The sequence below is a fragment of the Pyrus communis genome, chromosome 1 (genome assembly GCF_963583255.1).
Source record: "Pyrus communis chromosome 1, drPyrComm1.1, whole genome shotgun sequence".
Taxonomy (NCBI): domain Eukaryota; kingdom Viridiplantae; phylum Streptophyta; class Magnoliopsida; order Rosales; family Rosaceae; genus Pyrus; species Pyrus communis.
The window spans coordinates 2281424-2294260 of NC_084803.1; the positions used below are offsets into that span (position 1 = coordinate 2281424).

Sequence of the window (12837 nt, forward strand, 5' to 3'; positions counted from 1 at the left end):
TCCTTTTCCCGCCCAAAATTTCATACTTTCTTCTTTATTTAGAAATTAGAAATTTAGAATTTGGCTAATATGCTAATATACCGTTGGGCTATGGATATAATTCCAATCTTTATCTTGATTTTATATACTTACCGACAAAAATTTTCTAAATGCATTTGAATAATTGTAAGAAATCACACCACATTATATTCTATTTTAAATTAGTTAAATGGTAAGAAAAAAATTGAACTTGGTTTCAAAGCGGAGAGCGTATTTATTCGAACCAATGCAGCTACACTCTTTTGCGTGATGCAAAATTTGATCACACATTTATAGAACTATGACATGACATGGCATTTACCACATATTTGTAACAATATGTTTGATACAACCGATATTAAATGAGGTGGATAATTCAAACCAAAGACTTTCAATATAACAGTAAACGTTGTTAATCACCTCAACTATAAATCTTCTTGCATAAGAGCTCGACAAATATATTATAATAATATATGTTTCAAATGTGCATTCGTTATGAGTAAATTACATTTTACCACTCCAACTTCGGATCACATAATAAACTCATGCCTCGTCTTTTAAACATTGTAATGATATATATCAACTAACCAATTGCAATATCATATTTCTATATTGCGAGCTTCGCCTCCCTTGTTGTCCACTCCTTCTTCCTCCCAACGCCAACCTTGTTGACTCTTTCCCCACCATCCTTTGCCGCCTCCCCAACCTCACCCGCCCCTACAACAACTTCATCAAAATTCCATACTTCCTCCATCTCCACGTGTCAAACTCTCGAGCACATCGACCTCGTCCATAACCTTCTCATAGGCCCCTTCCCCGCCAACCTCCCCAACCTCATATACCTCGACCTCACCGGAAACGTCACAACCTCGTTGGTACACCACTAATGTCACCGACAAAGCTCCCAACAAGTTATGTAAAATTTAGTTTGTGAAGTTGTTGATCCTGGTCCAATTCAATGGATCATAGTGCAATGGGTCCAAATCGATGAGGAAATCTACAAGGCGTTTAGAGGGGTGCTGGTGAGAAAAAGCGCAAGGATAATCGCAACGATTAGAGTCGAGGTTGACGAGATCGAGAGGTGAATTTGAAGATAGAGACGGTGAATTGATGATCACGATGATCAAATTCAAAAAAAGCATAGAAGTGAGTGTCATGAAATTATATATATATATTATTTTTTTTCAGAGAAGGGGGGACTAAGGCTGCCTTACACATGGGTACAAGATGTGAAATGGACCACTGTACTGTATTATGAGGACAAAGGTGATAAAAAAATTCTTAATTTAGTAATATTTAATTAATTTTTCATCTTAAACGAGAGAGTAAGCTTTGCACATGCCACGTAAGCAGTTAACTTGAAAAAGTGACAAACGGGGAGATAGAGATTAGATGTTGCAACATTAAAAGAATGAGGTATGTATGTGATGTTAGTGACCCACATCAAAACGAGGTATGTATATGTGTTAGTGGCCCATCAATTTATTCATTGGTTTTCTGTACGTTTCAAATTTCAGTGGGGCACAATTAAAAAAAAAATGAAAATTCATCGATTTCAAAAATTTAGTCGCCTAACAAAAAAAATAAATCTTCCCAAGAAAAAGGAAAAGCAGCATTAAACCTACGGATCAAATACGCCAGGTGGTCCCCACAGGAAAGATCCAAAGGCGGATTTGAAATCCGAAATTGAACTCGAATTCACAATCCCGCGGATTCCGAGCGCTGCTCCGTTGGATTCTCTTTTAAAAGCGCACAAAATGAATACTCGAGATGTGAGAGCGAGCGAAAATATAAAATACCAGAGCGATCCATCGATTGACAAATTATTATTATTTTTATTTGCAAAAATAAAATCCAGCAACTCTCTCTCTCTCTCTCTCTCTCACTCACTTTCTCTCTCCAAAAAGAAAACCCTAACTTTCTCTCTCCAAACATTTTTTTTTTCCGCTTTCTCTCTCTTGGATTCGTGTGGCTCTGGGCCTTCAATGGTGTGAGATTAGGGCTAGACCTGCGAGATTGTCAAGGATCTAGAGCAAAGAAACAGGAGAGGGGAGGAACAATGGCGTCGGCAGAGAAAGAACTCGAAGCACAGCTTACGGAAGCTGGGAATCAGCTCTTGGAACCTCCGTCTTCCGTCCCTGACCTCCTTGATGTTCTCGACGTAAGCCCTAATTCCTCTTCGAATTGTTGGGTTTTCTTCTTCTTTTCGTATTATGCGTCTCAGTTGCTTTCGTTCCGTGTTTAATTTCAGAGGTTCTGTTAATTAAACTGTTTTTTGTGTGGTTATTTGTTAATTTAGTGAATTGGGGTTTGAATGTTGTTGTTGTGAAAGCTTCTGATGTGAGATTCATGTGGGTTTTAACATTTCCATGTTATTTTTTTTGTGATTTGTGCCAAGTTTTTTTCCCCATTTAAATCCTGATGCTTGTATTAAAGGGCAATACTTTCATATGCCATGCATGAAGTTCTAGCTATCCTTTCAATGCTGGAATTTTGTGTTTTAATGAGGTTGGGGACGAAGGGTTGAGTCTCTATTTCACTTTCCTTTCTAGCTTCTTAGCTACGGGATTCGTTATTAATTATATCTCTCATTGTGCGCACAGCACACGGGTTAAGTCAGTTATGACTGGGCATAAAAAGCAAGACAAGAATGCATATCTTCGTGAGTTGTGTGTTGGTTTGTAAATGGTATTCTGCATTTAACAATTACCATATAAGTTACAATTTGTAAGAATGATGAAAGGTTTTAGGTGTTTTAAGGTTAATCTTCATTATATACAACAAAGGAAGTTCAAATGATCTCCTGATATGCATATGAAGGTAAATTATTAATGTTCACCATGACTAAGAATTCAAATTCAAGGATGGTCATTTCAAATTCAATTACGTTTCATTAATGCTCTTGAAGCTGGGCATTTAAGATAGTGGAAAGTCATTTCATATGTGATTTTTTTCGCTGCTTGCTCAAGCCGAGATTTGGAAAGAGTATAATGGAAATTTTTTTGGATGCTTGGAATTACATTTTCCTTAAAAAGGATATTTGATATACACAAGCTTGGCATAACAGTTTCCCAAAAATGGTTTTCCTTGCTCTTCATTCCTTCACATCTTCATGAAATCAAGTTTATGTGTCAATTATCGCGTGTATGCACACCCATTCATTAAATTTATTATCTGTACCTTTCCGAAAACTAAGAGTATTTATTTATTTATTTTTCTTATATTAAAATTTGTTACTGATGCGTGTTTTCTTTTCCATGTTCTGGTGATTGTAGAATTTATTTATTTATTTTTTTTAAATTTAAAATTTTTTTAAATATAAACTCACCTGTCATGTTGATTTCTTTTCCCTCCGGTTTCTGATCTAGCTAATTCAATTGTGTCTGCACAGTTTTGGCATAGATTGAATCATAAAATTCTTCTTGTGCCAGTGTATTGTTCTTTCCCAAATATTTTATTGTTCATTTCCTAATATTGAATTGTTCTTTACCTGGTGATATATTAGAGAGTTGAGAATTTTCTATCGAAGGTAGAACAATCACCTACAAAGTCAATGCAAACTGCACTTTCCCCATCACAGAATGCATTGGTTGCTGAGGAACTTTTTAGGCATTCAAATCCTGATGTCAAAGTTGGAGTTGCAGCTTGCATCAGTGAGATAACAAGAATAACTGCACCTGATGCACCTTATGATGATGAACAAATGAAGGTACCTGGGATTTGGATCACTAAACTGATTTTTTTTTTTTTTTTTTTGGTGAGTCTGCTCATGTTATATTAGAAAAAAATTCAATAAACCTTCTAAATCTTATGCATGCAGGAAGTCTTTCATCTTATTGTATCATCCTTTGAAAATCTACATGACAAGTCGAGCCGATCATACGCAAAGAGGGCTTCCATTCTTGAAACTGTTGCGAAGGTCAGATCGTGTGTGGTGATGTTGGACCTTGAATGTGATGCATTGATCGTTGAAATGTTTCAACATTTTCTTAAGGCGATAAGGTACAAAGTCATAAGTAGAGTTGGAGTCACCACTTTATGTGTGTCTAGACTATAGATACTATATTTATTATTTGTTTCTACTGGTGGAGTAAGACTTGGAAGCTGATTTGTTCTAGAAAACACAACACTATATATTTCATTTTTATATATTTCAGGGATTATCACCCAGAGAACGTTTTTTCATCCATGGAGACTATTATGACTCTTGTTTTAGAAGAAAGTGAAGAAGTATCTGCTGAGCTACTATCTACCTTATTAGCTAGTGTGAAAAACGACAATGAGGTGAACAATTGTTTTTGATTGACAATTAGTACCTTCTACATGCTGTTTTATTTTTCATTTTCTAACCAATTTTTTTCTTGTAGGACATTCTACCAATTGGACGGAAGTTGGGGGAGAGAGTACTTGAAAGCTGTGCTACTAAACTTAAGGATTACCTGATAGATGAAGTAAAAAGCTTGGGCATTGTTTTTAATGATTATAGTAAAGTTCTAGCATCAATATGCCAAAAGGCAGGTGACGATGCTGAGCAGAATGAAGGCCGTGATGCTGAGCAGAATGAAGTCCGTGATTCTGATGAAAATGTGGTATGATGTCCAGAGTTGCAAGATTAAGACATTTTCTATGCATTCTTCTATTCATAATGATAATTATGTAAAGCTTCATAGTTTTCTGTTTTCTCAGCAAAGGTTATCTTTTTTTATCTCTATCCTCTCTCTCATTCAGTAACTTGTTCAATAACATTGGTGTTTATAAAAGACTCCATTTTTTTCCCATTTTCTTCTGTGGGGGCTGGGGTTGGTTTGGTTACTTTGGTATGACAAGTTTAGTTGTTCCTTCATGCATGGCGTCAAACAGCCTGTTGTTGGCTGGTGATAATATTACATTGATTTGTCTTTGCAAGCCAAGTTGGCAACTTGGGATTCCTCTCCTCTGTTGTATTAACTATTGCCACTGCAGGCTGCCAAGGAGAAGTCAGCAATTAGGGAATCTTCCAATGAGGCGGCCCAGGTGAGTTTCTTCTGTGAATTTTTTTTCTTTTCTTTCTATGTTTTATGTCCTTTATGCTTCTATTAGTAAAAATATTATTTGATTGAAGTGGGTTATTTCACCAGTTATATTTGTCCTTGCAGGTAGATAAAGAAAAGGCAGAAGCACCTATTTCTCCTGAACGAGTTGATCCAGCTGTTGACAGATCTTCAAAGTTAGTTGTGAACAATGGTAATGCAGAGACTGGAGAAGAAGACTCTGTTGCTGAGTCAAATGCCTTGAAGAAGGAAGAGGAGGGCAACGATACTGAGGATCAGAAAGATCCAAATGCATCAAGCAATGCTGAACCTGATAGTTTGGAGACTGAGAAAGCTGCAGAGCAAATTCCAGAAATATCTACCAAAGAAAGAGCTGGGAATTCTGATTTGTCAACAAAATCAACACAACCTTCAGACAATTGTCAAGCCAATAATGAGGAAGATACTGAGATACAGCCAGAACATAAGCGTGAAACAGAAGATATTCCCAGCTCACCTCGTGAGGATCCTTCTGTGGAGGCAGCTGTGCAATTGAAAAATGAGAAAGTATCTGATGTTAACATCTCTTCCAAGCCATTGGAAAAGGAACCTGCTGCTGTTGCCTCTCCATCTCCAAGTGAGAGCCTTCCTGGTGAAAGTCTCTCCAAAAAGGCTGGATGGAATAAGAAGAAAGATAGTTCTAATAAAGGAGCAGCACCATTGGCAGATGATGAACCCAAAAAGGTAACTGACGGAACCAGTGATTCAGAATTAAAACCAAGTAGACGCTCTGGGAAAAAGGCTTCTGCTGGAGTTTCTAATGAGAATAAAAGTCCAATTGTGGTGGAGGCATCTAGAAAGGAAAGTGGCACCACAAGTGATTCAGAAGCAAAACGGAAGTCAGTGAAGAAGGTAGATGGGAACACTAAAACTAGCGGTGGGTCTTCTATAAAGCAAGCAGAAGATAAGAAAAAGCGGGGTCGAGGAAAAGTTACTCCGGCAAAGGCTGCAACAAAATCTTCAGCTAAGGATGATGACAAAGTACTTTCCTATTGGCTTTGCAGCTATTTCTTTGATGCTGTCACTTGTTTCTGTTGTTTAATAAAATTACTGTTGTTATTTAGGAGATGGTGTCAACTCCAAAGTCAGCCCCAAAATTAACTAAGGATGAATCTCCCCAGGAGGCGACCCCTAAGACAAATTCAAAGAGGAAGCGTGCTTCAGGAAAAGAGAAGGTATGCATGCTTTGTTCTATGCTAAAATTTGTATCTTTCATTAAAAGAATTGTGTGCTTTCCCCTTGATATTAGCATTTTCTGTTTATGGATGCTAGTGCATTATATGGTGTTCCTCGCATTTTGCAAGATTTTGGATTGTTATTGTTAGTTTTTTTCATTGTGTAGTAGTGGACTTATGGTGATTAGATATCTATGACTATGCGGTCTCTTATGTTAGTGCTCCTTATTATTATTTTTATTGTTGTTCTGCGATCCGAACCAATAATTTCTTCATGCTTTTTTTTGGAGATGGAGATTAATTTATGCCATTAACAATCATGTTATGAACTTATCTTGACTTATTCCGTCACCTGCTGTTGGCCTTTCATTTTTAGGCTCTTTCATGGTTCCATTCTGTTCTTGAAGTCATGCTTGTATTCAACTTTTGATTTTACCTCCTTTTGTATACATTCTTACTGTTTTTTTTTTCCTATTTAGGAATCTGATGAGAAAGATTATGGCGAGGATATGGTTGGATCAAAGATTAAAGTTTGGTGGCCAAAAGATCGTACGTAAGTACTGACCTTGCGTTCGGTATTTCCTCAATGCATTTCTTGCAATGCTGCAGGAGTTTACACATGAATGTTTGGCTTTCAAATTTGGTTCTCTTTTGCACTGACCTTTCCTTTTATTCTCATATATTTTTTCATTTTCTATGGGGAGTGGGGATACAGATATCCTGCCAAAGTTTCATTTTAGATGGATTATTAAACTACTACTAGAAAACTCTTGAATTTTTCCAGAACTCTTTTTTTTTTTTTTTTTTTTTTTTAAAGAACTAGATTAAGGAATTTGTTTATGGTTGTAACATTCGAAATTTTAGTTTGTCATTTAATATTTTATTGACAAATTTTACAGGTTTTATGAAGGTGTTGTCGCATCTTTTGATTCTGCTAAAAAGAAGCATAAGGTGAGATGCCAACTTTGGAAGTCTCCATCCTTATTTTAAGCACTTTGTTCTTTCATTTTTAATTGAATTAATCGCCAAAAAGAATCATCGTTGATTTTCCTTTTTCATTTTAAAATGAAACTTGATATACTTAAATTCTTTGTACTTGTTCGATTATTTCGTAGGTATCATATACAGATGGTGATAAAGAAACACTAAATCTTAAAAAAGAGAGGTGGGAGTTTGTAGCAGATGACCCTGACTCAGATGAGGTTAGTCACTGCCATTCTTTTACTACTTTAAATCATTCTATGCTCAATTTTTTGTGCTGAAACATTTCTGTTGACAGGAGCAAGGAAATGATCAATCGAGTCATGATGCTTCTTCTGACGTGTATGTATTATTTACTTTTGATGTGTACCTTATACATATGACTTTAAGACTAGTCCTTTAAACTTCATAGTTTCTGGATTATTGTCTGCACCATGCTGTAGGTTGAATGTGATATCAAGATTATGTTCTAAAATCTTTGTATTCTATTGAATTTCTGATGACTGTCACCCTTGTGTACTTAGTTTGTTCACATGTCTTTGACTTGTCTTCAAAATGGTGCTAGTTGATGATTAATCATTGTTTAGGATTTAACTTAAAATCCACAATACTGGAGTTTTGAATTCCTGAGTTGTCTGTAAAGTTTTGCTACAATTATTTTGCATGTTTGTTTTTTGTCAGTTGTGATCATATCCTCTTTAATGTTTTGCTGTTGCAACCAGGCCTTTGAACAAGAAAGTGAAAAAAAATCCTGATGACCCAACTAAGAAGGAAAAGATGGACACCTCGCCCAAATCGTGAGTGTAATTTATGTTACTTAAATGTTGATGTCATTATTTCTGTAGTTGTCTAAATTCAAGTCAATTTTCTAGGGGTGGAGGAGCTTCCTCCAGCAAATTGAAAGGTGCAAGAACTAAATTTGGTCACAAATCGAAAGAAAGCAGTAAATCTGATGGCAGATCCAAAGGTGCTTCTGGTAAAACGGATGACGAAAGTATTGGAAAATTGAAGGATCACACTCCCAAAAGTAGTGGTAAATCGGTTGATATTGCTCAGAAGACATCCAGCAAATTGAAGAACAATGATACCCAGACGCCTAAAAGCACCAAATCCAAGGAAGATGACAGCAGCGCACAAAAAGCTTCCACCAAGTCCAAGCAAGACGGACAGAAGGCTGGGAAGTCGAATCAGAGCACATCAAAGACGGCCTCCATTTCCAAGGTTAAATCGTCTGCTAGCGGCAGCAAAGCAAATGCCAATGGTACGGGCAAGGCAAAATCTGCATCAAAGCCGACAAAAGAAGATGAGGATATGAAGGAAGCCTCAAGTGATACTGAGAAAGCACCAGAAAGTACACCAAAGGGGAAGTCCCCAACTTTAGCCAAGGCACTGGCAAGTGAGACCAAGTCTGGTAAGAAACGGCGAAGAGGAAGCAAAAGTTAATCATCTAGTCTCGCTGGTGACCGCGCATTAGTTTTTCCGTCAATATTGGAATGATCCCCAGATTTGTGGCTCGAATTGGTATCTTTAAGTTCGGTAGTCTAGCGTATGCCAGTTTGTAGGGGTTACCTAGTTAGCTATTTATGTCGATATTCTAGATGGAATTAATGTTATTTTGGGGTCAGACGGTCGACAACCTTTCGAGTTAGCTAAGCCTTATGTTGAAGAGATGTTTTCATAGATAATGTCATAATTTTCGCAAAACATGCTGCCGTGCCATCTTTCAGACTGCCGCTGGTTACTGATAACTTTGATATGAGGTTTTGTGGTTTTGTTTGTTAGTTGCGATGGCCAATCGATTTCCGTTATTGTATCTAGTGTAGATCAGTTGGCCTAGGTTTTGTGGTTCTGTTTGGCACTTGAGTTTGAATCTCTTGTATTTAGAGTATATAACATCTTATGGGAGATATATAAGTTCGGGTGGCTATACAGTGTGTGTTGGTTTGTCATCATTAAGCTTTAGAGACTAGTGTAGTTCCGTGCTTGTTATCGTAGGGATTAGTTTTAAAGAAAAACTAATGAAAAGGATTTAAAATTTTTGAGTGTTAACGATAATGACAAAACAAAGGGTAAAGTGAATGGTATTATGATTGATTTTTTATTGTAAAAATATGGTTTTTCGTTAAAGTGAATAGTACTAAGATATTTTCGTTACAGTTCTCTAGTTTTAATAGGATTGCGTCACTTGCCTTGATTAAATGGCTCGCTAGACGGTCTTAACAAGACCTCCCCCCCCCCTCTCCCGAAAAGTAGAGGACCACAAAGACCATCGTTAGTAGTCTCGTCTGCTTCGCTTCACCAAAACTTGGTAGCGTGGATCGATTGGCTGTGCTCTTCTTCGAGCGAATATAAATGTTTGATTGAAGTTTCGAACAATGTCAATGTTTTATGTGCTAATGTGAATATAAAGGCAAGTCCACATATTGAGTCAAAGTTGAAGAAATGAGAAGAAGAAAAAAAAACAGATAGTTTAGTTCTTGACATGATGAACACAAGTGAATTTGTATCGAGTGATTTCAAAAAGTGCATTGAAGTTGGCAGTGATGAAACATGACAAGCTTATGTGTAAGTTCAAATCCTATTTTATTTACTAATTAGTTGTATTATTCTCAATATTGACACATGCTAAATTTTTGTATTGCTTTGTTGATTTAATCTTAGGAATATAAAGATGCGGAGGGATGGAGAAGCAAACATTTTCCACTTTATGATAGATTTGCATATATTTGAAAAGGATTGTGTTACGAGTAATGTAGCTGAAATCCATGCTGAAATGATGGAGGAGCAAAGCCATAATAAGGTTAATGCAAATGCTGTTGGAGTTGAAAATGATGTTTCTCCAACGAACCAGCAAAGTCAATAAAGCAACCAATCTACAAGTAGTCAAAGAAAGAGGAAAAGATTTTATGTTGAAGGTGGGAAAATGATGCAAATGGTAACAAAAGTTATAGTTCGAGGTACTGCAGATCATAATGTATCTAAAGAACTTAAAGCAATGAGTCTTTCTCCTATGGATTAAATTAAAGGATTGAGTCGTATTTTGGAAAGCCACAAAATGTGGGGGTTTCAAGCCATTAGATGACGAATTCAAAAATGCGTTCATCCAAAAGCTTCAAAGCAATAAAGCAAGCATATGATTATATTATAGGGGTGTGCCTTATTACTTCTCACACACTTCTTATTAACTTATATCCGTTGATCTTCTTCAATTCATCCGATCCAACGGCCGAAAACTAAAAAGGTGTGGGAGAAGTAAAAAGGGGTATGTGGATATCACACCCCATATTATATGGTGTCCTTTGATATAGATTGCATTTTGTTAATTGTACAACACTAGGTCGATGCTTCCAACTTAGTCTTGCAATGCGAAATACTTTGGCTAATGTTAACTTATTTTTGTGAATTATGAGGATTTACTTTTGAATGATAATAATAATGTTGTAGCTATCTATTATGTTATCTGTTTACTCTTGAAACATGATATTTCTTTTGTTGGAAGAAATTAGGATTCTATTTTAATTTCTTTTTTATTATTGATAATATCTTTAATAGAAAAGAAATTAAAATAGAACAATGATTTAGTCTATGTTTGAGCAAACATCGAATTGAGGACAATACTATTTTCATTGTCTTGTTTTTTTAGTCTAACACTGCACAAACACCTCACTAAGTCAGTCCATCTTAATCTATTTTAAACCAGTTAAACTTTACTCATAAAACTAGTCAAATTTGAGATAATTCAGTGTAACAAACGCACTTACAAGACTTACATGTGCGATTGGATGACTCGTGGTTCTGCTGCTAGTAACCCCTAATAATTTCTGAGTCTTTTTAAGGTTGGACTGCATCTGAATTTCATTGCATAATAAAACATATTACAGTTGCAATATCAAAGCGGAAAGATGAACAAGTTTGGGCCTCCAACGGTGGTCGCGTCTAATTTATATATTGCAGGATTGGACTTTCCATGCTGTAAATAAAATCAACATTACATTTTTTGAAGGAAACAAAAATCCAACCCTCTTTTGGTCTCCATCGGTCCATCCAATTTTGTAAAATAATTAAGGATTTTGACCTTTCATGCTCCACCCTACAAAACCAAATAAAGAAAAGAAAGAAAGAAGAGAAATTGACTTTTGTGGCATCATAGCATGTTCACGATTGCATCTTCTTGTCAAAGCCGCATGTCAAGTTGCCATACTATTTGCCCACTTTATCAAAGTTTATGCCACTAGCACCTTCAAGAAAACTTTCTCCATCTATATAGGTCAAATATTGAGAATATTTGCTCCATCTTTATGTACTAGTTTACGTAGTGAGAGTGAATTTGCTCTTAAGATTGAGAATATATTCTCATGTGTTTGTGACACTTGATTTCTTCATATGTTAACTTACCTATAGGGAGAGAATCAACTCTTCAATCGAGAGTATATCCCCTTGTGTTTAGTATTGAGATAAAACCAGCTCTTTGATCGTGTATCCCCTTGTCCTTGTTTTTACATCACATGATTTCTCCATAAAGTTTGCATGTTGTGTTAACTTACGTATTGAGAGAGAATCTGCTCTTCAATCAGAGTATATCCTCTTGTATTTACTCTTTGGTTTCTTCATATTTAAACCTACATATGAAAAAATATATATATGCTATTCAATCAAGAGTACATACCCTTCCGTTTATGTCATTGGTTTGTTCATATTCCGTTTATGTCATTGGTTTGTTCATATTTCATATGAAAAAAAAAATATGCTATTCAATCAAGAGTACATACCTATCCGCACACGCGCACGACATCTACTGGTCATCTATTTGTCCCCCACTTTAGGTAGTAGTTTTTGGGAAATTAGTGGCTTGCAAATTGTTGGTGGTGGTTGAAACTTAAACTCTCAATTCCCTTTCGCCAAATGCTGCCTGCCTTTATTGTTTATATATTTCTGGCTCTTTTCCCTGCACCTTACAATTTTGGTCAAATGTTACTGCAAAGGTGCAATTTCATGTCGTGTTTTGTAATCTTTAAAGAAAGAACCACAAAACACTTGAAGATATGGTTCATGTAGCGAAAGTGGCTTTCCTTGTCATCTAGCAAAAATACTTATTATGTTTTAATTCAAAAGCATTTGTATATATAGCACGGATACATTGTTTCTATAACTTTTGGTGACATGAAATTGTTAAACTCTTTACAATACTGTACATACATTTCTCTCTAGTTCCAAACGAAGAAAGTTGAGTTTCCACCATAAAACCAATTAACAATATAGGAAGTAACCCATTTTCTTATAAGAACATGCAAAGTCCTTACTTTCTCCGATGTGGGATTGATACCCTCACCACGCCCCCTTGTAAGGAATCTTCAAGCCTAAAACGTAAACAATACAAATTGGGTGACGTGGAGCACGTGTGGGCATTAGACTTCACAGGGAGGATAACTTGCTCTGATACCATGAAAAAAATTGAAAGTCCATAAAATCAATCGGCAAAAAAAAAGTAGCTCAATTACTAATAAAGTATATGTAAGGTCCCTATTTTTCCGATAGATTGATACACTCGACTTATTGGCTTATATGTTTTCCCAACTAGTTTCCTTTCCATAATA

General features: G+C 36.1%; 1 protein-coding gene and 1 pseudogene across 1 annotated transcript; both read left to right on the forward strand.

Annotated features, from left to right (window-relative positions):
* Positions 1-1808: 1808 nt before the first annotated feature.
* On the forward strand, positions 1809-9002 carry LOC137739119 (sister chromatid cohesion protein PDS5 homolog C-like). Its single transcript, XM_068478617.1, has 14 exons — positions 1809-2179; positions 3524-3727; positions 3839-4020; positions 4176-4302; positions 4386-4607; positions 4981-5031; positions 5154-6068; positions 6152-6262; positions 6742-6815; positions 7162-7213; positions 7378-7464; positions 7542-7585; positions 7966-8040; positions 8116-9002. Exons 1-14 carry the CDS (start codon positions 2078-2080, stop codon positions 8684-8686), a joined length of 2817 nt encoding a protein of 938 aa, XP_068334718.1. The 5' UTR covers positions 1809-2077; the 3' UTR covers positions 8687-9002.
* On the forward strand, positions 8737-10380 carry LOC137748472 (uncharacterized; annotated as a pseudogene).
* Positions 10381-12837: the final 2457 nt, after the last annotated feature.

Coding starts and splice junctions, on each gene's coding strand:
- LOC137739119 (XM_068478617.1), top strand. CDS start 2,078: ATGGCGTCGGCAGAGAAAGAACTCGAAGCACAGCTTACGGAAGCTGGG. Junction 4,021..4,175: donor CATTTTCTTAAGGCGATAAG/GTACAAAGTCAT, acceptor TATATATTTCAG/GGATTATCACCCAGAGAACG. Junction 6,263..6,741: donor GTGCTTCAGGAAAAGAGAAG/GTATGCATGCTT, acceptor TTTCCTATTTAG/GAATCTGATGAGAAAGATTA.